At 39.0% G+C, this 26331-nt stretch overlaps 1 protein-coding gene across 16 annotated transcripts in view; it reads right to left on the bottom strand.

The window, feature by feature from the left end:
* LOC145510158 (uncharacterized) overlaps window positions 1-26331 on the bottom strand; it is a 735177-nt gene that overhangs the window by 495110 nt on the left and 213736 nt on the right. For 15 of the 16 annotated variants that reach the window (XR_014056835.1, XR_014056824.1, XR_014056826.1 and 12 more), the window contains one exon: window positions 15033-15106. Coding sequence is in view for 1 of the 16 variants with exons in the window: in XM_081500643.1 (XP_081356769.1) it covers window positions 15033-15106 (74 nt within the window). In the remaining 15 variants the exon portion in view is untranslated. Of the gene's footprint in view, window positions 1-12288; window positions 12497-15032; window positions 15107-26331 lie in introns of all 16 variants that reach the window. The other variant, XR_014056838.1, reaches the window with a different exon arrangement.

The raw sequence follows: 26331 nt of genomic DNA, 5'->3' as shown, positions 1-26331 counted from the left end.
CAGAGGGCAAGGAAATCCTTCTGGGTTTCACGAGTAGGACACTGAGCACTGTATTACTTTCACCTTGGGCTGCTGATCATCACAGGGAGCCACACTTTCCCAGACTTGGTTTTGTCCTCCCAGTAGGAACACATATCCACTTTGTGAAAATGAGATTTGCCCTTTGTTAATAAAATTCCACTTTATCTCAAATCAGAATTCTAAAGTGTATTAGTTTTTAAATGGTTAAATCATTTCTTCAATAGTTTAACTTCTTTTATACAGACAGCCTGCGAGAGGAGAACCATTATTAAACATTCAAAAGGGGAAGAAAAAAAAAAAGGTCTCTCAAAGCAGGACCGGCTGTTTAATAAATAATCCATTGAATTCTTGCAGCCCTTTCTTTCAGATAAAAAGCAGCAGCAAGGCCTGTTAAAGAAACCCATCATGGCAAAATCCACACCCAACAGAAAGTATCTAACAGAGTGAGATGACAGCACAAAGGGCTGGGAGCAGCTCATCTTTGTGGAGAGAACAAAGGTGTCTCCGGCAATTAGAAGCGTGTTTGTCTGCTTAACCGTGTTTGAGGGGAAGTCTGGGGAAGCCATAGTTTTGGGGGTGCTATTGAGGTGCCCTTGCCCTAAGGCAGGTGGCAGGAGCATATTAGTGAAGGGAAAAAATAATGATCAAATCAGCCAAGTTGATATGGGATGATTTTAAATACATGACAGTGTAATAGTGGTCTCATGATTTTTATTACCCAGCTGTTTTAATGTTTTATTTTTATCTGTTATATAGATATATTCTTGTATGCTGATATTGAGATAAGCCGCAATGGAATTAAAATTCTAAAACAAATTCATCTCTTGAGGACCTTTGTTCATCTGGCAGCCGAGACTCTTACAATGTAGAATGGTTCTCCCATTTTAGAGTCTCTTGTCTCTACTTTCACATCTGCATCCTACGCTCTGGCCAGACTGACAAGTTTGTGGTCTCCAAATAAGACATGTTCTCTGAGAGTTTCAGCAGCTGCTTTCCCCTCCTGGCTGGCCTCCTCCCCACCCTCCAGCATCTTCTCTAGCCAGGTACATGTCTACCATCAAGAGGCCTTCCTCACCTCCCCACAGAGTTCCTTGTTCCCTGCTTTCTCCCTGGGGTACCCAGTGCCACACTTTCCTCTGAGCTCAGAACCCTGTCAGCCCAATAACTGTAGATATTTACTTATGTCTCCCCATGAGACTGGAGATAGTCACCTCCCTGTGCCAAGATCCAGCATAATCTTGACACAGAGAGAGCCTCAGTCAATATGTAAATGAATTAATCAATCAATGAATACAAATTAATGTATAAAATCTATCTTCATAAAATAGTATGAAGATTTAGGTTTGTCTTTATCCTTCCTTAAATTAGCATTAGCACCAGTGCTTTGTAGAGGTAAAGCTGTTGTAGGCAGTTGGATCTGGGCAGTTAAGGATTTGTGATACCACTATCTTTTCCCATTCTCCCCCAAAATAGTCAGACCAAGTTAGAAGTTGCTATCAGGGAGGGGTCTGTGGCAGTGAGGCCAAAGCCGACCCTCTCTTTTCTGAGTAGGTTTGAAAAAACTAATTTATGAAATGGAACAGAATTCAATCTGGGGTAATTAAATTGTCCCACTTTGTTCACTGGGAAAAAAAAATATGTATCCAAATCTTCAATAGATTGGTGTGAAAGTATTAGTTGCCCAGTCATGTCCAACTCTTTGTGACCCCATGGACTGTAGCCCACCAGGCTCCTCTGTCCGTGGAATTCTCCAGGCAAGAATACTGGAGGAGGTAATCATGCCATTCCCTTCTCCAGGGGATTTTTTCAACCCAAGGATCAAACCCAGGTCTCCTGCCTTTCAGGCAGATTGCTAACCATCTGACACACACACACACACACACACACACACACACACACACACACACACACACACACACACACACACACACACACACACACACACACACACACACACACACACACACACACACACACACACACACACACATAGAATTTCAGATGTAGGACTGTTAATATGAATAACTTCAGGCCAAGAATGAGAGTCTTGAAAAATGAAGGCTAAAGGCATTCACATGGAGTTTGATGTGATTCATCTGTAGCTCTCAAGCCACAGCCCCTGAGAGCACACGGAAGCTGGTAAGAAGACAGGGGACACAGAGATGAGAGGCCAGCTCAGAAACACCCCAACAAGGTGTCCTGAAACTGGGAAAGCCACCAACTGCTCTGGTGAAGTAGAGAGACTTCCTCAACACAGTCCTTCCTCACTCAGAGAAAAGTACTCGATAAGGAACCAAGGTTAAAATGGTAGCTGTAGGACCACCTGTTTTTCAGCTTACCCCAAACAGCTTGGTGGTCTTGGTATTTCACATAAAAATATTTATTCAATATCTGCCCCCAAGTGCAAGCCCTGTGATGCCACCACCACGTGGTTGCTCTCTGCCCAGGAGGGGCTGTCTGTCTAGTAAGGGGAAACAGACAAATGAACACATTAATACAGTAATGTGTCCTGGAAAACACAGAGAGCTCAGGTTGCCGTGGACCATTAAGGAAAACTCAGACACTTCATCAGGGTATCTTAGAGGGTCAGGAAATAGTCCAAAGAGGAGACAGCTCCAGAATGAAGGTTTGAAAAATGATGATGGCTGCTATGATGCAGGGCTCAGGTGGGAGCAGAGTCTGAGTGGCTGAGGGGGTACTAGAGGGCAAGGTTCACTCTCCAGGAGAGTATGTTTAGGGGACTTCCAACAGTCAGTGGGAATAGAGTACTGAGTGTGTGGGAAGAGCACTGTTGAGCTGCGGTAGGTAGGAGGCTGGGTGGGTATATGAGCCTGATATTTAAGGCTTCCATGTGCCAGATCGGGTGGTCTGGCCTCTAGCCTATAGGTGATGGCACTCCCTTAAAATGATCAGAAAGGTGAGAGGGCTCCAAAATGAAGGAATTTCTTTACTTTTTAACTCACATGTTATCCCTTGGCCCTCAGGCCCTTTAATAATAAGAATTTGAGTTAAGCAAGCACTCATGCTAAGCACCAGAAGCTTTCAACATCTATAACTCATTTCCACTCACTTGCTCCTGTCCTATCTAATCTGCCTGAAACATGCTTTTAATTGTCTGAGATACTTGATTAGCTCAGCACAAACCTGTCCCTTCCTCCACGATGGTATGGTCTCCCAGTTGGTCACGGAATACTAGAGAAGATTTATTTCCCTCCTTTTGCCTCAACACCTCATCACACAACTTAAAGATAACGTGGATTAAAACCTTGGCCTGATTTTCAAACCCTTGCATTTCACTAACTCTGAGTCCATCTTGCTCCATAACCCAAAGCCATGCACCAGGCATTTTATCCTAAGTTGTACCTGCATTGGGGTTACCTGGCCCCGGCCCAGACCTCCTGGATAAAGATGAATAGGAAGTAGGTCCTACGACTCTGCATCACAGCAAGGCCCCTAGGACCTCTAATCTCACTCATGTATGTCACCAACTGATCTGGAGTTAGGCAAACTTACAAGAAAACAGTCTCCTGAGTATTTTGAAAGCGACTGGCTCCACATGAAGGAAAAATGATGTAGGCATTTTAGGGAACTAGACGTTTATAGTTCCCTGAAATATGAAGTTCCTAAGCTGAAAACAGTAATTGCTACAAAGGCTTGTGTTGTTTTGCCAAATTAAACAATCCTTTGGTGTCTCACATCTCCCTCCCTTACTACCCTCACTTCTGATGTTGAGGTTACTTATTTCACACCTCTTCTTTCCAATGTCAGTTTCTTTCACCAGAAGCCTTGCTTGAAAGTGTCAGGAAAACACATTGGTCTCTGTTTGCTCACTGCAAAAGTCACCTATTCAGGAGGCTACTGTTAACGCAATCAGGTACCCTTGGCTCAGCCAGACAATAAATAACCTAGGTGAGCATTAAGTGGGTGCTTAGGAGCTAAGAAAGAAGGGGAGAATACAGAACCTGAATCTTGGGGAGATGGGCTGGAGTTCACTGAGAATGAGGAATGTGGGCAGATCCTGGGAGTTCACACAAAGAAGATACCCTGGCCAGGGGAGGATTGAGAGTATTGACCTTAAGATAGGATGTGGTATAATGGGAGTTAACAGCAAATTTAATATTGCACAGTGTTCAAAAAGCCTTTTTCTTTGTGGAATGAAAATGAAGCTATTTCACTGGATATAAAAAAAAATGGCAATATTTCTGACTGTCCTTGTGTATTTTTAGCTGTCGAGATGAGATGACTATCTTATAACCATAGTTAATGCATGATTTTCAATGGTTCAGATTTTCCATGTTGCAGATTTGGGTGTGACATTTTGGGATCTCTTTGTGTTGAGGGAAGATAGATGTCTTTCTTTGTTAATGATTTAGAATAAATTTCATCTGAGTTCTAACAGATTTTGTTCTTTTTGAAGACCCTTTTCCCTTTCTAAAATGACAAAAGAGGAGGAAAAAAATAGGGTTAGATGGCATTTCAAAGCCATCTTGTCCAGTCCCCTTCCCTAAGTGGAGAAGGAAGCCATTTGAGCCATTTCGGACACTAATTTGTTTGGACATAAATGCCATGACATTCAAACAGAACACCCACGTCTGGGCTGCTTCAGACACCCAAATACAAGAGGTGCTAAAATGAGGGACACATGAGGCTTTGAGCATAAAACATATGTCAAGTCAAGGCATAAATTTACTGGTTTATTGATTTTAAAGAGTTCATGCTCACTTCCAAGAACTGTGGTAAAAGGACACCATTTTGTGATCAGTCATTCCAACAGACTGATACAGTTTGGTACCGCATTTCCATACAGCACAATGTTGGAACACCGGGAATAATTTTGTTTTGCAATTCAACAAATGTATATGACAGATTTTTAAAGGCATTTTGGAAGGAGCAGATTTGTGTTAGATAAAAGGCACTCTCAAAGTCTGCTTGTGGGAGGATAAAATGTACAAATTCATGACATTATAAACTTTGTGAGGATAGAAACTGCCTCGTTCACATGATTTTTCTCTAGTGTCCATTACTGCCTGAAAATTACATGTGCTTAGAAATATTTGCTAAATATATACATAAATCAATGGGAGTTTGACTGTAAGTTTGGACCCACATTTAGTCTTTAGAAAGCTAGTCTAAAGAAATAAACATGAATGAGATCAAAGATTCAGCTATGCAGAGTCTCATTGTGATGCTGTTAGTGATGTCCAAAAATGTATGAGGGATAAATGTAAAAATTGGAGTAGGGGTGGGAATAGTGGTCTATCTGTGTAATAGGGTGATAGCAAGGTTATTAAAATGGTATTATATTAAAGTATCTAATGACAAAAAAGATGCAACAGGTTGATAAAAGTAGATTACCAACTTTTAACAATTATATGATTTATCAAAGATGACTATAGCATTTATCACAGGTCCTAGAATATTTCCTCATTTTTGTTTATTCTCTACTTTCTATAAATATCATGAATATGTATTATATATATTTGTAGCAATAAAATATTATTAGAAGTATAATACAATTTAAAATCCGCCTCTCTCTCCCTCTCACCTCAAAATTACACCATGATTCCTGAAATTAATACCTCCACTTATTAAGCTATATCAGAGGTTATTAATCAGTTCTTTAGTATTATTTATTTGTTTAGTTAAGAAAAAAATTCAAAGAAAGACTAAGAGTTTAAAAGGTACACATGGACAGATGTTTCAATTTTTATTAAGAAATGGCACTTCTGAAGTCAAGTAACAATTTTGGTGCCATTGAGAAACATAGTAATAAGCCAAAATTTAATCAAAACAAAAGGAGGTCTGACTGTAATTCAGAGAGCTGAGGAAGGGCAGACTCTACTTTGTGTGGCATGTTCTCAGAGCATCCACTGTGGTCAGCCAGGATCTGAAGTCCTCACCTACAGGGCAGTGATACCTCTAGTGGGGAGATGTGGCTGTGAAAACCACTGTTAAGATGCCTGGTGACTATGTGGGAGGATCACTGTGCTCAGACCAATGAAATAGGTGGATCAGCACCAATGGCCTTGCTTTCTTATCAGATGGCATCAAGCTCACTGTCTTAGCTTGGGGCTACTCTGGTGGCTTAGACAGTGAAGAATCTGCCTGCGGGAGACATAGGTTTGATCCCTGGGTCAGGAAGATCCCCTGGAGAAGGGAATGGTAACCTATTCCAATATTCTGGCCTGGGAAATCCCATTGACAGAGGAGCCTGGTGGACTATAGTCCATGGGATCACGAAGAATTAGACATGACTGAATGACTAACACTCACTGTAACAAAATGCCCATAGATTGCGTGGCTTAAATAACAAACACTTCTTTCTCACATTTAGAGGCTTATAAGTCCAAGGTTAAGGAGCTGGCAGTTTCCACTGGTGGAGGCACTCTTCCTAACTTGTAGACAGCCACTTTCTCCCTGTGTGCTCACAGCTTTTGCTCACTGCAATGAAAGAGAAAGTTTTGGTGCCTCTTCTTCTTACTGTTGTTGTTGCTCAGTCGTTAAGTTGTGTCTGACTCTTTGAGACCCCTTGGACTACAGTACACCAGGCTTCCCTGTCCTTCACTATCTCCCAAAGTTTGCTCAAACTCCTCTTGCTATAAGAGTATAAATCCCACCATGAGGGCTCCATCCTCATGACCTCAACCAATTCTATTTACCTTTCAAAGCCCAACCATCTAACACTCTCACACTAGGAGTTAGGACTTCAACTCATTAATTTGGGGGGACACAAATATTTAGATCATAGCACTCACCCTTCTTTTTGCTACTTTATAGTCAGTTTTAGTTGAAAATACAACTTTGAAGAAGGGATAAATGAATTTTGCACAATGGGCACAGAACAAAGTCTAGGATATGGAGCTGGCTGGTGCACAGCAGAGGGCAGGGAAAGAAGCATGCCACTGTCCAGGAAAAGTAGAAGGAAGTAGCTACACTGAAAACCTTGTCAGTGCCAAGCATGGCTTCTTGTATCATTTGTTCCAAATCTCACATTCTTTCTAGGAGCTGGAATTATGGTTTTTATGGTCCACATTTTCCCCATGAGGAAAACAAGGCTCAAGAGGTTAGGTCCCACAGCTAAGATATGGGTGGAACTGACTGCAGAAACTAGAGCTGGCTGACTCCGAAGCTAGTGCTCTTTCCACTTAATGTAAATCGCTGGAACTGGATTTCTATGAGAGCGGGGATCTTTGTCTGACTTGCTTACCAATGTATACCAAGCATTAGAACTATCCACATAGTGAGTGTTCAGAAAGTGTTTGCTGAATCAATGAGTAAATGAACTAATCAAGACAAAACTACATCTGGCATGGAAACATCAACAGTCTTACATCTTTCTTCTTGAGCTGAGTCTCCATAGAGATTGCAGATTGAATCCATCAAAAGTGAGTGGCTGTGTCTTGGCTTGCCAAGAGTTCAGAAATGACAAAACATGCACATTATCAACACTGTTCACTAAAGTAATTAATTGCTAAAAGACGACCTGGCTAGGGGCTTCCCTGGTGGTTCAGCTGGTTAACGAATCCACCTGCAATGCAGGAGATCTGGGGTTTGATCCCTAGGTTGGGAAGATCCCCTGGAGAAGGGACCTGGCTAGGGAAGGATTCATTCTGGTTGGAGGGATGATTCTCATATGACAGTCCTGACTCTGCAGGCTCTTTTGTTCTCCTGAGGCTGCCCATTCAGTTTCTCACCTGCCCTCCCTACAGCTGCCCACTGGGACAGGACTGCTGCCAAGCAGAGTAAAGTCCAGGGCAAGCTGCCATCACTGATGCAGCTGACCTTATGTCTTACTCCTTTGCAGCTGGCTTCACACTTTTTATTTCAGCTCTGTCCTTGAATATGATTCAAGTGAAAGTGGTTTAACATTTTAGTCAGTCCCTAATTCGGCACATTCTCAATTCAATTTAAACAATGCCAAACAGTATTTATAGTCATCTCACATAAGCAGCTCCTTGGAGCAACTTCATTGGAAACACTCCTCCATGCAATTTCTGTTAGAGACTTTAGGACTGTAGAAAAGACCAGAATTGAGTGAATTCTCATAGATCGGTGCTTCCATGTGTGTTGAGGACAAGGCTAGACCTCTGCACCTACATACATTTGCATTGGGCACCTAGAATAAATACCCAGAGCAAATTTTCTTTATGTTGTTTGAATGCCAAAATACAACTCAACTGTGAACAAAGCACTTGAACTCTATAAGCCTCAATTTCTTATGCTGTCATTTAGGGCCAACATAACCTCATAAAATTCTTGTGAGTATTAAATGAAATAATGCAGTGCCTGGAGTTCTCTCATTACCAGATGCTGAGAAGACATGTGGCTTCCTCTATTACACAGCACGAGGTGGCCCCTCTGGAATCAGTACCCAAGTCTCCCAACTCTGTGTTCACTTGTTATCCTGTTGTGCTGTGTTAAATCACTTCATTCATGTCTGACTCCTTGGGACCCTATGGACTGTAGCCCACCAGGTTCCTCTGTGCATTGGATTTTCCAGGCAAGAATACTGGAGTGGGCTGCCATGCCCTCCTCCAGGGGAACTCCCCAACCTAGGGGTCAAACCCGCATCACCCCCATTTCCTGCATTGGCAAGTGCATTCTTTAACACTAGTGCCACCTGGGAAACCCCTGTTATCCTGTTGCACCTTCCCAATTTCTGACAGGAAGTAGAGCACATTTTGTAAATTATCCTGGCAATTTTCAATCTAAAAAGTCAATCTAGTGTTTTTTTAAGAAAGAATAATATATAGATTATATTTAAAATAATTTTGTTCTTTGTTTTCAGAATGTTGAAATAGAGTTGGCCCACCATAACCAGTTCAACCAACTGCAGATCCCAAAATATTTTTAAAACATATTCTAGGAAGCTCAAAAAATCAAAATCTGAATTTGTCATGCTCTGATAACTATTTACATAGTATTTACATTGTGTTTACAACTATTTAAATAGTATTTACATTGTATTAGATATTTGAAGTAATCTAGATTGATTTGAAGTAAATGGGAGAATGTGCTTAAGTTACATGCAAATACTATGTTACTTTAATAAGAGACTTGAGCATCCACAGATTTAGGCATCCTCAGGAGGTCCTAGAACCAACCCTTTGCAGATGCAAAGGGACAACTGTACTTCAGCCTCCCCCTACTGCCATTTGTTAGTCATGAGCCTGGAGTATAATTATTTTTGTGTTTTTCATGGAATAGTACCTTGTCCTTAATTCAGAAAGTAGATGTATAGAACTTTTTATTTTCCTATAGGAAAAAAAAAAGCTGTGCTTTTTTTAAATTCAAAAAACTGATTCCTAAGCCTGATACTAAATTAGGGAAAATTTGTGCTGCCAGATATTTTAGCAATCATTTTCATTCAATCAAAATATTACTCTAATAGGTTCACAAGAAATGCCTAATAGGTAATAATAAAAAGAGTCCACTGTGGGCTATTCGGTTTTATTGGTGGTCAATTTCATTGCAGAATACCCAAATGAAGTGTCAAGTTACTCAGCACTAGAAATCATCATGGAAATTCAAGGAACAGAGGAACGGGGTAAGGATGAAAATGACTGCCAAGGATGAACATCTGTGGAGCTCTCAACATTGCTCTGGGCTTTGCAACTGGGAAAAGTGTCCCCATATCTAAAGGGTAATATGTTACATAGTCAGCAAGTAGATAGTACTCTGAGGTTGGACAGGCCTGGCTGTGCTTCTAACAAGCCCTGTGACCTTGAGCAAATGAACAATTAACTGCCAGTTTTCACATTCCTGATGGGGATTATATTGGTAGACTTACAAGGTTACTATGACAATTAGATGAGATAATATGGGATAAAACTTAGGGAATCTGCTAGCATATGTGCTCAGTTGCTCAGTCCTCTCCGACTCTTTGCAACCCCATAAACTGGAGCCCACCAGGCTCCTCTGTCTATGGGATTTTCCAGGCAAGAACACTGGAGTGGGTTACCATTTCTTTCTCCAGTTAGCACATGGCAAGTGCTTAAGAAATGTCATATATTTACTTATTTGATGTCTGCTTATTTGTTTGTTTAAATATGTGCTAAATACCAGGCTAGCTACAAATCCAGCAGGCATATTCATGAAACACCTCCAATCATCCTCTCCATCCTTCCTGTTCCAGAGTCCGATCGAGGGTGACAGACTCTATGGAGTGCCACCTCTAGCATTTGAGAGACGTGGCACCAACTAGTGTCAATTCACTTTTTGCTGGTAACTTATTAGCTCCAGGCCTGGGGCAAGTCATTTAAAATCTGAATTTTGGGTTTCCTCATCTGTGAAAATGAGGAAAGTCTCTGAGAGGATGGCATGAAGACCAATCAAAATAATACATATAAAGAACCAAGAACAGTGATAACAAAGTTTTGTCAAGTCCTCTTGTAACCTTTTGTTAGCATTATAATAAGAGTCACACCTGCATTATTTCTTTAATGTTTTCAACTACCAAATAGCATACCCAGTTTACAGGAGAAGAAATGAATGCTCAGAAAAGTTAATTTCCATATCTGATGTCACACAGCTGATAGGCACCAGAACTAGAAACTGAACACACTCTGTCTTACTTCAGAGGCCAGTGCACATTACCCCCTCCTTACACCACCTCTCCTGACCCCTTAAATAATATGGGTCACAGTATGATTCAGTGTCTGAAACAGTAGATTCATGAGGCATTTGACTAATTCTCTGAATGGCATCCTCTATGAAATTTCTTCAGTCTGAAATCAATATCAATCTTTGGACCAGGGGAGTGTGCACACCAGGACTTTCTCACTGAATCTTATCACAGTATTAAGTATAAAAGATGTGTCTGTCCCTTGTTCTGGGTATGTGAAGTGTATCATTATCACATTATATCTAACAACTAGTCTATTCTAGACATGTTGGGAAAGGGTTTTCGGAACCTCTGGAATTGCTTTCAAAGTCAGCGTAGCACCAGGATGCAACCTACCCCCTCCTCCTCCTCCCCCAGACACACAACAAGGAGTAGGGACTGGTTGAACTCACCAAAAATGGTATTTGTAGGGAACAAATACAATCTACTGGAGTTCTGGAAATCAGCTAAATTTCCTCTAAAAATCCTTCAGCCTTTAGGATAAATAATAAGTTGTAGGAAAATACAAAAGTAACATCCTTCTGCTGTGGAAAAATGTCATTACCTATTGCTGAAGGTGAATGCGAAGAGCTTACACTACCTAAAAGATGTTATCGTGTTCTTAATTTGCTTCAATTTGGAGCCCAGCAGTGTCTATTTTAACCACAGGAGTTTCCCCCCCTCCCTTTTGTACCCACTGGCAGAAAAAAGATGGAATTCTTTGGAGAAATACTGTGCTGAACTCTTCTCAATACATTAAGCTGGAGCGTTTTACTGAATCTTATAGCTCCATAAAACCTGAATTAAAAGTATGAGTACTACTTGCTCACTTCCTGATCCATCTTCCTGGAGAAGGGCAACATTCTTCCTGGTCATTTCAAAACTCTCTTGTTTTGACAGCAACCTAATTTGGAAGCAGTGACTGCAAACAATCAGGAAGAATTGGGCCTTGGTAGTTTTGGGCCAACCCCACAGCCATAGCTTACTCAGACAGCAGCTGCTGCTGCTGCTGCTGCTGCTGCTAAGTCGCTTCAGTCGTGTCCGACTCTGTGCGACCCCATAGACGGCAGCCCACCAGGCTCTGCCGTCCCTGGGATTCTCCAGGCAAGAACACTGGAGTGGGTTGCCATTTCCTTCTCCAACGCATGAAAGTGAAAAGGGAAGGTGAAGTCGCTCAGTCGTGTCCGACTCTTAGCGACCCCATGGACTGCAGCCTACCAGGCTCCTCTGTCTATGGGATTTTCAGGCAGCTGAGAATCCATCAAATGGAAGATTGTGGAAGGGTGGCTGTTAATCCCCACAGAGTTTCCTTTTCCAAAATATTTTAGTCCTGGCATTAACATCTTGGTTCAGGATACTATATGCGGCCAACTGGAATGACCAGACAAATACCTGCAGGGTAGGTACATATTATCTACATTGATAAAATACTACTCCTGATAAAGATGGAGTGAAACCTTTAGAATCAAAACACATAGTCATGCTGCAATTTCTTTCTCTTGCTGTGATGAAGTTATTGGCCCTGAATTTCAGTGGACCCCCTCCCCACTGAAAACAACTATAAAACTGGACAAAATCTATGAGGCAACGGTTTACAGACACTGACTGACAAGTAGCAAAATTCTGTGATCCATAAGGGAAGGAGAACTTATGAGATGAGTTACCTGACAGCCCTAGCCATCTGCTTAGGAACGATGTCCTGACCACTGCACAAGCAGAGCATGGCAATCTCACTGAGCTGATGAGAAAGATCAGTTTGGGCTACACAGCTACTGAAATCTGAAGAGCAGAGTCCACATACATGGGAATGGTGCAGAAGGGTCCTTAGGAAGCCTCTTTGAGAGTCTTCCACAGGCTTCATCTGAAGATACTCTGTGATTATATAAGGTAGACAAAATGAGGCTTACTGGTTGTTACAGAGTCAAAATCAGAAAAAAAGATACTAGCAGTCAAGCATGCTAGAGAACATTGGTCAAATCTAGCCTAAGACAACAAAATTCATTAGCATCCCAGATATTCAGCCGAGACACAAGAAAAACTGAGCCTAGTCAGTAAAGACTGTATCCTAAAATAAAGTATATTCTGAACCTATCTTGACAAAGCCTAACACCAGGACCTGATGAGATCTATAAGGAAAAATAAAGTTTGGAGGCTTAGTCTCAGCAAGTTAGAGCAGCTAAGCAAACACCTCAGGATTTTCACAGATCCATACTAAATAAGCGACTTCCCTGGTGGCTCAGATGGTAAAGCGTCTGTCTACAATGCTGGAGACTCGGGTTCAATCCCTGGGTGGGCAAGATCTCCTGGAGAAGGAAGTGGCAACCCATTCCAGTACTCTTGCCTGGAAAAGCCCATGGACGGAAGAGTCTGGGAGGCTACAGTCCATGGGGTCGCAAAGAGTCGGACGCGACTGAGCGACTTCACTTTCACTTTCATACTAAATAAATCATAGAATCAAGTCTACCAGGTTGAAAGTGATCAACCAGTACGTGAACTACCTAATGGAACAAAATTAACTCCTCAAAGGAAGACAAGACCCCAGAGTGGCTAAACGCATCATTACCCATATTCAGCAGCCACCAAAATTCACACACCCAAGGCAGGCAGGTGGGTGAGGAAAAACGGGAATGTGTAACCCATACTGAATAAAGAATCCATCAATAAAAATCAGCTCGAGATGTTAGATTCAGCACACAAAGATATTAAAACACGCATGATTGATGTGTTTAGAGAATTACATTAAAATGTTTAAATAATTAATGAAATACTGTCTTAACAATATCAACTCCTTATAGAAAACAAAATTCTTTCTTATCAGTTGGCATCAAGCAAACTAATGGAATTCCCTGGCAGTCCAATGGTTAGGAATCTGTACTTCCACTGCCCCAGGACATGGCAAGGGTGTGGATTCGATTCATGGTAGGGGAATTAAGAGTCCACAAGTCATGCATGTGGCACAGCCAAAAAAAGAAAAGAAACAACCAAATGAAAAAGTAGGCAAAAATTAGAACACCAAAGATACACAAATAACAAATAAGCAAAAGAAATTACTATTATATTTAACATCATATGTCATTAAGGAACTGAACATTAAAACAACAGTAAGATACCCCTATACACTTACTAGAGTGGTAAAAATAAAATAAGAGTGGCAGAAATAAAATAAAAACTAAAATTAAAATTTTAAAACCTGATGATACTGATGGCTACTGAGGATTCGGAGTAAAAAGAACTCTCATTCACTAGTGGTGGGAAGTGAAAGTGGCATAACACTTTAGAAAACAGCTTGGCAGTTACTTACAAAACTAACCATAATTACCACACAATCCAGCAATTATACTTCTAAGTATTTACCAAACTGATTTGGAAATTTACCTCCACACAAAAAGCTGCACATGAATGTTTTTAGTAGCTTTATTTATAATCACTCCAAACTGGAAGCAACCAAAATGTCCTTCAATAGGTAGGGACATTATTTTGTGAACAGGTAAACAAACTGATATATCCATACAATGGAATATTATTCAACAATAAAAAGAAATGAGGGTAGCTCCCAGGTTCCCACAACTGGAGAGACTGTTTGGGAAACTAACAGTTGCCTGGAACAACTATTCTCTGTGCCACCCAAGCAAGGAAACTGAGACAGAATCCCACTGTTGCGGCTTTTGGGCTCCCCTCTGACCAGAAAGGCTGGTGAGAACTGGAAGCTGTGCAGCCCAGTGGCACTGAAGCAGAGACGCTAGCCTACAGACTGTAGAGTAAAGCCAGTGGACTATAGGTCCATTGATCAGGAAACTTGGGACATGGGTCCACTTGAGTTAAGACAAGCAAAGAGCTATATCAGCTTTAGAGCTACTTCCCCCACTGCACCCAGGAAGGGAAACTAATTTCTAGCCCCATTCATTGCTGAAAATATCCTCCAGCCTGCCTGACCAAGGAACCTAACCAGAGCACACAGGAAACTGCACAGCCCACGTAACAGCCCTGCTTACAGTGGCACCTGCATGGAGAGAACAGCCCATGGCTTCCTTGAACTGCAGAGCAAAACCAGTGACCTCACCTGATCAGGGAATTCAGTGCATACTCTTGTCTGATTCAGATCCCCAAACGACAAGCTGTAGAAGCCCTGGGTTCTGTCGCAATGCCCTGCCAAGGCAAGGAATCTAATTCATAGTCCTACCTACCAATGAATACAGTTTCCTGTTCTAACCATGTATTAAGTCTGACCAGAGAATCCACACAACCAAAAAATCCATCCTACAGCCTCACTTGGGAAGGGAATCATGCCGGAAGTCCCAACCAATTATTACCAGCCATGGCACACTCCCTACCATGCCCAATCTCAGAGCTCAGTTTCCTTGACCAAATATATACCATGAGAGCAGGTCCTACCTGCACAAGGACTTACCAGGAGACATGTCTGGAAACCCAAACTGAGTAGACTGATGAAGATCTGTCTCTGCTAAAGCAAATCTGTAAAGTCTGGAAGAGGAAGAGAAAGCCAATTAGTCAAAGGTGCAGATAACAATATAAGAAACCATGGATCACAGAAAAACAGGTAAATATGACATGAAAAGAAGAAAAAAACTAACAAAGCTCTAAAAACTGATCACAAAAAATGGAGACATATGAACTGTCATGGGTTTCCCTGGTAGCTTAGTTAGTAAAAAATCCAACTACAATGCAGGAGACCCAGGTTCAATCCCTGGATCAGGAAGATCCCCCGGAGAAGGAAATGGCAACAACACCAGTATTCTTGCCTCAGAAATCCCATAGACAGAGGAGCCTGGTGGGCTACAGTCCATGGGGCCACAAGAGCCAGACATGACTTAGTAGCTAAACCACCACCACCACATGAACTGCAGACAGCAAATTAAAAATAATCCTCTTAAAGAATTTAACGAATTACAGGAACACACAAACACCTAAACAAACTTCAGAAAATAATGCATAAACAAAACAAAATGTTCAACAATATAATAGAAATCATTAAAAAAAAAAAAAAAAAACCCTAAGAGAAATCCTAGAGTTTAAGAATACAACAAATGAACTGAAGAATTCAATGAACTTTCAAAAGCAGATTCAACCACATAGAAGAAAGAATCAGTGACCTAGAAGATAGGACATTAGAAATTACCCAGTCAGAAGAAAGAAAAGAATGAAAAGGAGTGAAGAAAGCCTACCAGATGCATGTGACACAATGAAAAGAAACAGAATCTGCATTATGGGAATTACAGAAGAAGGAAAGAAAGAGAAAGGGACAAAAAGTATATGTAAAACAATAATGCCTGAAAATTTCCCAACCTGGAAAAAGAAATGAACATCCAGATCCATGAATAGAATATAAATAAAGAATCTTAAATAAGTTAAACTTGACTAGGGCTACACCTATTATAAGGCACATAATAATAAAACAGTCAAAGTCAAAGACAAAGAAAGATTTTTAAAGCAGCAAGGAAAAAACAGAATTTTCATACAGGGGAACACCTTGGGTTCCTCAAGAGAAACATGTCAAGCCAGGAGAGAATGGGATGACATATACAAAAGCTTGAAAGAAAGCAAGTGTCAACCAAGAATACTACACATGACAAAGCTGATCTTTAGAAATGAAAGCAAAATAAAGACTTTCCCAAACAAAAAATCTCAGGGAGTTCATAACTTCCAGACCTGCCTTATAAGATATACTTAAGAGAGCTTTCAGTAGAAGTAGAAAGGCATTAATCAACATCATACAAACATAAAAAGGTAGTGTAAAACTTATGGTAATAGCAAATATGCAGCCAAAGTTAGATACTGTAATTTAGTAATGGTGATACATAATTTGCCTACATCTTTAGTTTAAAAGTTTTTTTTAAAAAATGAACATAGGAAAACTAACCCTAACTACAATAATCTGTTATTAGTTACACAACATAAAAATATGTAAAATTTAACAACAATTACCAAGATGTGAGGGGGAAGAGAAATAAAAGAGTGAGATTTGGGAATTCTACTAAAGCTTAAGTTGCTAACAGCTTAAAATAGGATGTTGTAATTTTTAGATATTTTATGTAAGCCTCATGGTAATCACAAGGGAAAAACCTATAGCAACTAAACAAAAGAACATGATAAAGAAGTTAGAATACAATGACACCAGTAGACATCAAAACAAGAAAAAACAGTGGGATAAAAATAAGGAAAAATGGATCTAAAAACAGCCAGAAAACAATTTTAAAATGGTAATATTAAGTCCTTACCTATCAATAATACTTCAAATGTAAACATATTAAATTCTCCAACCAAAAGGCAGAGAACAGCCAAATAAATTTAAAAAAAAACAAGATCTAACAATGCATGGCCTACAAGAGCCACACTTTAGCCTGAAAGACATGCATTGATTGAAAGTGAAGGGACGGATAAAGTCATTTCAAGCAAATGGTAACAAGAGAAATAAAAATGCAAGATATTTTGTCAATCTCTCAGACAAAACAAACTTTAAAAATGGCAAAAAGAGACAAAGTAGATCACTATGTAATGATGAAATGGTCAATCCATCAGAAGAGATAAACAACTATAAACGTTTGTATGCTCACTATCAAGCACCTAAATATAAAAGCAAAGTCTAATAGAACTAAAAGAACAAATAGTAATATAATAATAATTGGGGACTTTAGTATCCTACTGTCAATAATGGATAGATCATCTAGACAGAAAATCCATAAGGAAATAGAAGACTGGACACCACTATAGATCACAGGCACCTAAAAGACTCAGAGAACATTCATCCACAACAGCAGTACACACATTCCTCTCAAGTGCACAAAGAACATATTCTATGACAGACCATATGTTAGGTTACAAAACAAGTCTTAGCAAATTAAAGAAGACTGAAATAATACCAATTATCTTCCCTACCTACAGTGGCATGAAATTAGAAATCAATAACAAGAGAAAAACTGGAAAAGTCATGAACACGTGGAAGTCAAACAACAAACACTGTTCTGAACAACCAATGAATCAAAAAAAGGGGGAGGGGAGATTTAAAAGTTTCCTGAGATAAATGTGAATAGAAACACAACAAACCAGAACTTATAGGATGTAGTAAAAGCAGTTCTGAGGGAGAAATTCACAGCACTAAATGCCTACATTAAGAAGCAAGAAAGGCCCCAAACAAATGTAACACTACACATTAAGGAACTAGAAAAAGAAGAATAAACTGAGCCCAAAGTTAGCAGAAGAAAGGAAATAACAAAGATCAGAACAGAAATAACTGCAATGGAGAACAAGGAAAAATAATAGAAAGGATTAATCAAATTGATAAGTTGGTTCTTTGAAAAGATAAATAAAATTGACAAATCCATAGCTAACTAACCAGGAAAAGAGGGAATCCAAATCAATAAATTATAAATGAAATGTAGACATTACAACTTATTCTACAGAAACACAAAGGATCATGAGATTACTATGAACACTACATGTCAACAAACTGAACAACTAAGAAAAAAATAGAAATGTACAATTTACCAATACTCAAAAAGGAAAAAAAGAAAAGAAAAAAAAAATTGAATAGAATCATTACTAGTAAAGAGACTGAATTAGTAATCAAAATTTTCCCAACAAAGAAAAGTCCAGGACTGCAATGGCTTCACTGGTGAATTTTATCAAAGTTTAAAGAAAAATTAACTTTGCTTCTCAAACTCTTCCAAAAAAATGGAAAAGAACGGAACATTACCAATTCATTTTATAAGGCCAGTATCACCCAGATACCAAAATGAGAAAATGACACTACTAGAAAATAAAAATAGACCAATATCCCTGAAGAATATAGATGTAAAAATTCTCAATAAAATACTAGCAAACTCAATTCAGTAGCACCTTAAAAGGATCATTCATAATGATCAAGTGTGATTTATGCCTGGAATGTAAGGATGGTTCAACATACATAAATCAATTCATATGAAACATTAAATTAATATATTAAAAGAAAAATCATATCATCATCTCAATAGATGCAGAAAAAGCATTCAACAGAATTCAACATACATTCATGATAAAAATTCTTAACAAATTAAGCATAGAAGGAACACATGTCCACATAATAAATGCCAATGTATGATAAGCCCACAGCTAACATCATACTCAATGGTGAAAGGTTAAAAGATTTTCCTCTAATATAAGGAACAAGATCAAGTTGGCCCACTCTGCCACCCTATTTAATGCAGTACTGGAGGTAATAGCTACAGCAATTAGACAAGAAAAATTATAAATTATCAGAATCAATCTGCAGATGACATAATTTTATACATAGACAATCAAAGACTCAATCAAAAAAGCTGTTAGATGTAAATTATCAATTCAGTAAGGTTGCAGGAAACAAAATTACCATACAAAAATCAATAGTGTTTCTATACACTAAGAATGTATTTTCTGAAAAATAAAGAAATTGATTCCAGTTATAATAGCATCAAACATAATAAAATGCTTAGAAATAAATTTAGCAAAGCATATAGTTAATGCTACTGTATGATATACATAAAAGTTGTTAAGAGTAAATTCTAGGAATTCTCTTCATAAGGAATTTTTTTTTTCCTTTTTTCTTTCCTTATTCCTTTTCTTTTTATGGTGTCTATATGAGATGACAGATGTTAACTAAAGTTATTGGGGCAATCATTTCATAATACATAAAAATCAAACCATCATGTTATATGCCTTAAAATTATACTGTGATACATGTCAATTGTCTCTCAATAAGACTGGAATAAAAGGAAATGAGTTATCAAGTTATGAGAAGACATGGATGAATCTTAAATGAATATTGCTAAGGGAAAAGAGCCAGTTTTTAAAGAATTCCCATTATCTGACATTCTAGATCAGATAAAACTATAGAGATGGTAAGCATATCAGTGGCTACATCCAAGAGGAGGAAATAGGGTTAAATAGGTAAAGAAAAGAAGATTGTTTATGGTGGTGAAACTATTCTGTATGATACTGTTACACTGAATGACATTAACACATTTGTCAAAACCCATAAAACATTTCAGCACAAAGTATGAGCTTTAATGCTGTAAATTTCAAAAAAACATGTAGGAAACTGGCAGATTCCCAAGATGAAATATTAGGAATGGATGAAATGTAGAATATGACAAAATAATTAAATGTTCTACAAATGTATGTAACAACCTCACTGAAGGAGTTAGGAGTGAATGGCACTGACCGCATTTAAGTGACTCTTAAACGAGTGAAATCTTCATGCCTAGAGGCAGAAGAAAACTATACGTAAGTACTGTGTTCCAGTTGATAAAGTTGTTCCCCAGGGAGTTCAGGTTAATAGTTATGAAACTGCTACACAACTGTCAGTCTCTCCCATCAGGAAGCTTCCATAAGCCTCTTATCCTTTTCCATCAGAAGGAAGACAAAACCACATCACAGAAAACTAATCAAACTGATCACATGAACCACAGCCTTGTCTAACTCAATGAAACCAAGAGCCATGCCATGGAGGGCCACCCACGATGGATAGGTCATGGTGGAGAGTTCTGACAAAATGTGGTCCACTGGAGAAGGGAATGGCAAACCACTTCAGTATTCTTGCCTTGAGAACCCCATGAACAGTATGAAAAGGCAAAAAGATAGGACGTTGAAAGATGAACACCCCAGGTCAGTAGGTACCCAATATGCTACTGGAGAAGAGTGGAGAAATAACTTCAGAAAGAATGAAAAGACGGAGCCAAAGTGAAAACAACGACCAGTTGTGGATGTGACTGACAAAGGTTCGTCTAGTCAAAGCTATGGTTTTTCCAGTAGTCATGTATGGATGTGAGAGTTGGACTACAAAGACAGCTGAGTGCCAAAGAATTGCTGCTTTTGAACTGTGGTATTGGAGAAGACTCTTGAGAGTCCCTTGAACTGCAAGCAGATCCAACCAGTCAATCCTAAAGGAAATCAGTCCTGAATATTCATTGGAAGGACTGATGCTGAAGCTGAAACTCCAATACTTTGGCCACCTGATGCGAAGAACTGACTCATTGGAAAAGACCCTGATGCTGGGGAAGATTGAAGGTGGGAGGAGAAGGGGACGACAGGATGAGATGGTTGGAGGGCATCACCAACTTGATGGACATGAGTTTGAGCAAGCTCTGGGAGTTGGTGATGGACAGGGAAGACTGTCATACTGCAGCCCATGGGGTCGCAAAGAGTCAGACACAACCGTGCAACTGAACTGACTGACTGACTGCTACACATGTATATTAGAACTGAACAATTGAGTAAATGGTTGATGGATTGTAGGATAGAAGCTTCTGACTATTGGAAGTTACAGATACACAAGAAGAGTCTAGAATGTTTCATAAAGTAATGAATCAGAGTTGAAGGCATCAGCATGAACTCATGTTTGCCTTAAAGATGAGCAAATCATGTAGAGATAGCTACATACAGAAATATTTATCGATATGTGTAGGTACACGTTACTATCCACACATATATTTTCTTGTTCTATTAGCTGAGAGGACCTATAAACAACAGCATCTAGCAGCAATGAACACATCAAGCACCCAGATATCAGAATTTAATATTCTCCTTTTAAGAAACCAGTATTCTTTGGGAAAATGTCTGATTTCAGGTCTGAGGCAAGAAATACACAAAATGAGCCTTGATCATTTTGTAGCACCAGAACATAAGGAAGTACTTTAAAAAAAAAAAAAGTACACAATGAGAGAAGTATGTCAAAGGGATATGGGGGCCAAATGAAAGAGATCCCAAAGCCCAAGACTGAATGAATCTGAGCAGCAAAATAAGTACAATACTGTTGGATTATAACCTGAAGTTAAAATAGTATCTGTAAGTTCATACTGAAAAAAAGGGTTAAATAAACACAATGAGACAAAAATCTCCTGTGCAATACAATGCCAAATAATTCACATGGATACTTTATCCTGAAGAAGAGGGAGCAAAGATACCTACTCCTTAAGAATCAGCTACAATAGTGACTTCATTCCAAAGAGTACAATATGGAAATAGGAAAAAAGAATAACTTTACAGTAGAGAAATCTGACACACACTACACATTACCGCAGCCAGTGGAGCAAAGTCAACATCAACAGTGACAAATATGTTGATCATTGGTACACTTGGCAAAATGTGATTTTCATAGCCATTTACCTCTGTGGTCTTTCTTCCAAGAACACATTACCCTAAACTAATCATGAGAAAACATCAGACAAATGTCCATTGAGGGACAGTCTATAAACTACTTAACCAATACTCACCTAAACTGTCAAAGTCATTAAAAACAAAGTAAGTCTCAAAATTGTCACAGGCAAGATTAGTTAATGAGCTATGACTACTAAATATACTGTGGTATCCCAATCGGATCCTGGAACTAAGGAAAAATCAGGTAAACTAAGGAAATCTATTTATTAAGTAAATAGACTTTACTAAATGATAATGTACCAAATTTATTTGTTAACTGTAACAAATTCATCCTACTAAGGTAAGATATTAACAAAAAAATAAATTGAGTGAGAAGTATATGGGAATTCTTTGTACTATCTTTGCTATACTTCTATAAATCTAGAATTACTCTAAAATAAGGTATTTTTTATAAATACAATACAATTTACAACAGCATCAAAACCATAAAATCTTTTGGAGTTCAAGAAAAGATATATTGAGACTTCTAATCTAAAATTTAAAACTCACTTCTGACAGAAATTGACCTATGCAATCAATATACTCCTAATAAAAATCTTAGAAGCCTTTTTAAAAATAGAAATTACCAAGCTGATTCTAAAGTTTATACGCAAACTTAAAGAAATTAGGATTCCAGAAAACAGCAGAGAGGTCAGACAGAAACAATGCAGGTGGCTGACCTATTTACCACAACCTCCCCCACATGAACCCCTACCTCAACAGGGTGAATGTTCCAGCATCACATGCTTCACATTGCAAATCCATTTTAGAACAAAGGCTGCCATGATCAAGGGAAAAATATGGCCACGAAATGGTGAGGTAGCTCAAACCCTAAGCAGCAGCTGAGCAGGAAACAGATAGCCATTATTGCCTCCTGTGTAGGTGACACATCAGAGGCACTCTGGCTCTTTGACTTTGGTCAGACCAAAACAATCCATGCCCCACCCCTTCCAAACCAGTCCCTCTGGGGTGAGGGTGCTGGTGCTGGGAGCAGGAACAGCATATACTTAAAACTGAATCAGCTCAAATCCAACTCTAAGAACTTCTCCTCCAGCATCTTAGGACATAACCCCACCCCAAGTATGGCAGTGATAGCCAGTGAGCAGAGTGCAAGCCCCTGACAGTACATCCTAAGGAAGATGTGACTTGTGCTCACATCAAATCCAGTTCTCCCGCCAAAGCCACTGGGCACACGCAGACTGAGGAGAGATGCTCCCACACACCCTTCAAGACTTCCACAGGTAACCGTTTCATATAATTCCACAGAAATAGAGAAAGATTAGCAAACTGAGAAGACAGAGGAATTCCTCTCAACTGAAGCAGCAAGAGAAAACCACCAAAAGTGAATAAAACAGAAGTAAGCAATTTATCAAAGAATTCAAGCCATTAGTAATAAGAATGCTAACTGAATTAAGAAAAGAATAGATAAACAACCTGAGAATTTTAACAATGAACTAGAAAATGCAAAAAAATAAAAATAAATAACCAGTCAAATGTGAAAAATACAATAACTGAAATTTTAATAAAACACACACTAGAAGGAATAAGCAGCAGACTAGGCATAAGAAGAAGCAGGCATAAGTGATCTGGAAGATATTCTACGGAAAATCACCCAATGAGAATAGCAAAAAAGAGAAACAAATTAAAAAGTAAGAAGAGTTTAAGAGATCTTTGGAATAACAGCAAGTATATGAACATTCATATGGGCTCCCAGAAGGAGAAGAGGGAGAGGAAGGGGGCCAAACATGTATTTAATTAAATGACAGCTGAAAACTTCCCAAGCCTGAAGAAGAAAACAGGGCATAGAAAGTACACAGGCTCCCAAACAAGATGAACCCAAACACAATCACACCAAGAGATGATATGATTATGATGATCTAATTACGATTAAAATGGCAGAAGTTGATGACAAAGATAGAATTTGAAAGTGTCATGTATGAGGGAACTCCCATAAGGCTATGAATTGATTATTCTGCATAAGCTTCACAGGCTAGAAGAGAGTCAAATGATATATTTAAAGTGCTAAAAGAGAAAAAAGGTGAAACTTGGCATACTCAGGAAGATTATCATTTAGAATTGAAGGAGAGAGAAAAAAATTCTGAGAAGCCAAAAATAAGGGTTCATCAATACTAAGTCAACCCAAAAAGAAATGTTAGATGGACTTCTCTAAGTAGGAAAGAAAAGCCTATAAAAAGAAGTAAATATCTTTAAGAAATAAAATTCCACTAGTAAAGGCAAATATACAGTAAAGGCTGAGGACCAACCGCTTAAATAAGCTAATATGATGATGATGATCAAAAGACAAAAAAAACCCATAAAATAAAAAATAACTATAATAATCAGTAAGGGTATAAGTATGAATATTTAAAATATGCCATCAAAAACACAAAACATGTGGAACATAAAAGACCCAGAAATGCCAAAGAAATCCTGAGGAAAAAGAACAAAGCAGTAGATGTAACCCTCCCAGACTTGAGATAATACTATAAAGTTACAATAGACAAAACAATGTGGTGCTGGCACAAAAACAAACAGAAACATCAATGGAACAGGCTAGAGAGCCGAGAAATAAACCCACACACCTATGGTCAGTAAATCTCCGACAATGGAGGCAAGAATAAACAGTGGAAAAAACGACAGTCTCTTCAGCAAGTGGTGTTCAGAAAGCTGGACAGCCACATGTAAACCAGTGAAGTCAGAACACACCCTCACACCAACACAAAAATAAACTCAAAATGGCTTGTGTGTGTGTTAGTTGCTCAGTCGTGTCTGACTCTTTGCGGCCCCTTGGACTGTAGCCTGCCAGGCTCCTCTGTCCATGGGATTCTCCAAACAAGAATACTGGAATGGGTTGCCATTTCCTTCTCCAGGGAATCTTCCCAACCCAGGGATCAAACTCAGGTCTCCTGCACTGCAGGCAGATGCTTTACCATCTGAGCTACTAGGGAAGCTGGCTTAAAGACTTAAATATAAGACACACTACTGCGAAACTCCTAGAAGAGAATATAGGCAAAACATTTTTTGATATAAATCGTACCAACGTTTTCTTAGGTCAGCCTCCCAAGGTAATAGAAATAAAAGCAAAAATAAACAAATAGAAACTAATCAAACTTACAAACTTTTGTATACCAAAGGAAACCATAAACAAAATGAAAAGGCAATCTATGGACTGAGAGAAAATATTTTCAAATGATGTGACTGAAAAGGGCTTAATTTCCAAAATATACAAACAGCTCATATAACTCAACAGCAACAACAGAAAAGACATTCACCTCTCTACAAATGACCCAACGTTGCTCCTTTTTATGGCTGAGTAGTATTCCATTCTATGTGTACCACATCTTCTTTGTCCATTCATCTGTTGATGGACATCTAGGTTGCTCTGACATCCTGGTTATTGTAAATAATGGTGCAATGAACTTTGGGGTGCATGTGTCTTTTTGGATTATGGTTTTCTCAGGGTATATGCCCAATAGTGAGACTGTTATGTTATATGGTAGTTCTATTTTCAGTTTTTTTAAGAACCTCTATTGAAAATTTGGCAGAAGACTTAAATATACATTTCTCCAAAGAAGACATACAGATGGCCAAGAAGCACATGAAAAGGTGTTCCAACATCACTAATTATTAGAGAAATGCAGATCAAAACTACAATGAGGTATCACCTCACACTAGTCAGAATGGCCATCATCAAAAAATCTACAAACAATAAATGCTGGAGTGGGTGTGGAGAAAAGGAAATGCTCTTGCACTCTTGGTGGGAATGTAAGTTGATACAGCCACTATGGATAACAGTATGGAGGTTCCTCAAAAAACTAAAAATAGAACTACCATATAACACAAAAGTCCCACTACTGGGTTTACACCCTGAGAAAACCAAAATCCAAAAAGACATGCACCCCCATGTTCACTGCAGCACTATTTACAATAGCCAGGACATGGAAGCAACCTAAATGTCCACTGACAGATGAATGGACAAAGAAGATGTGGCACATACATAGAATGGGATATTACTCAGCCATAAAAAGGAGCAATGCTGGGTCATTTGTAGAGATGTGGATGTCTGTCATACAGAGTGAAGTAAGTCAGAAAGAGAAAAACATATTGTATAGTAACACATATACAGTGTGGTAGAAAAATGGTACAGATGAACCTATCTGCAGGGTAGGAATAGAGACACAGACGTACAGAAGGGAGGGAAGGGAGGTGGTGTGAACTGGGAGATTGGGATTGACATATATACACTACACATGTAAAATAGGTAACTAGTAGGAAACTGCTGTATAGCTTAGGGAGCTCAGTTTGGTGCTCTGTGGTGACCTAGATAGGTTGGAGGGAGATTCAACAGGGAGGGGACATATGTATACATATAGCTGATTCACTTCATACAGCAGAAACTAATATAACATTGTAAAGCAACTATATTGCGCCCCCCCCCAAAAAAAGGTAATTCAATGTGTCAGAGTATAAAACTGTAAGTAGCACCAGAGCCTTTCAATTGGAAGGAAGAAATATGCCTCTGAACATTAGCTCACTCAAGT

Source organism: Giraffa tippelskirchi, chromosome 6 (genome assembly GCF_054371585.1).
Source record: "Giraffa tippelskirchi isolate mGirTip1 chromosome 6, T2T-mGirTip1v1.2.pri, whole genome shotgun sequence".
Lineage (NCBI taxonomy): Eukaryota > Metazoa > Chordata > Mammalia > Artiodactyla > Giraffidae > Giraffa > Giraffa tippelskirchi.
Note: the sequence above shows the minus strand (reverse complement) of the source record. Positions and strands in the feature narration are given on the sequence as shown.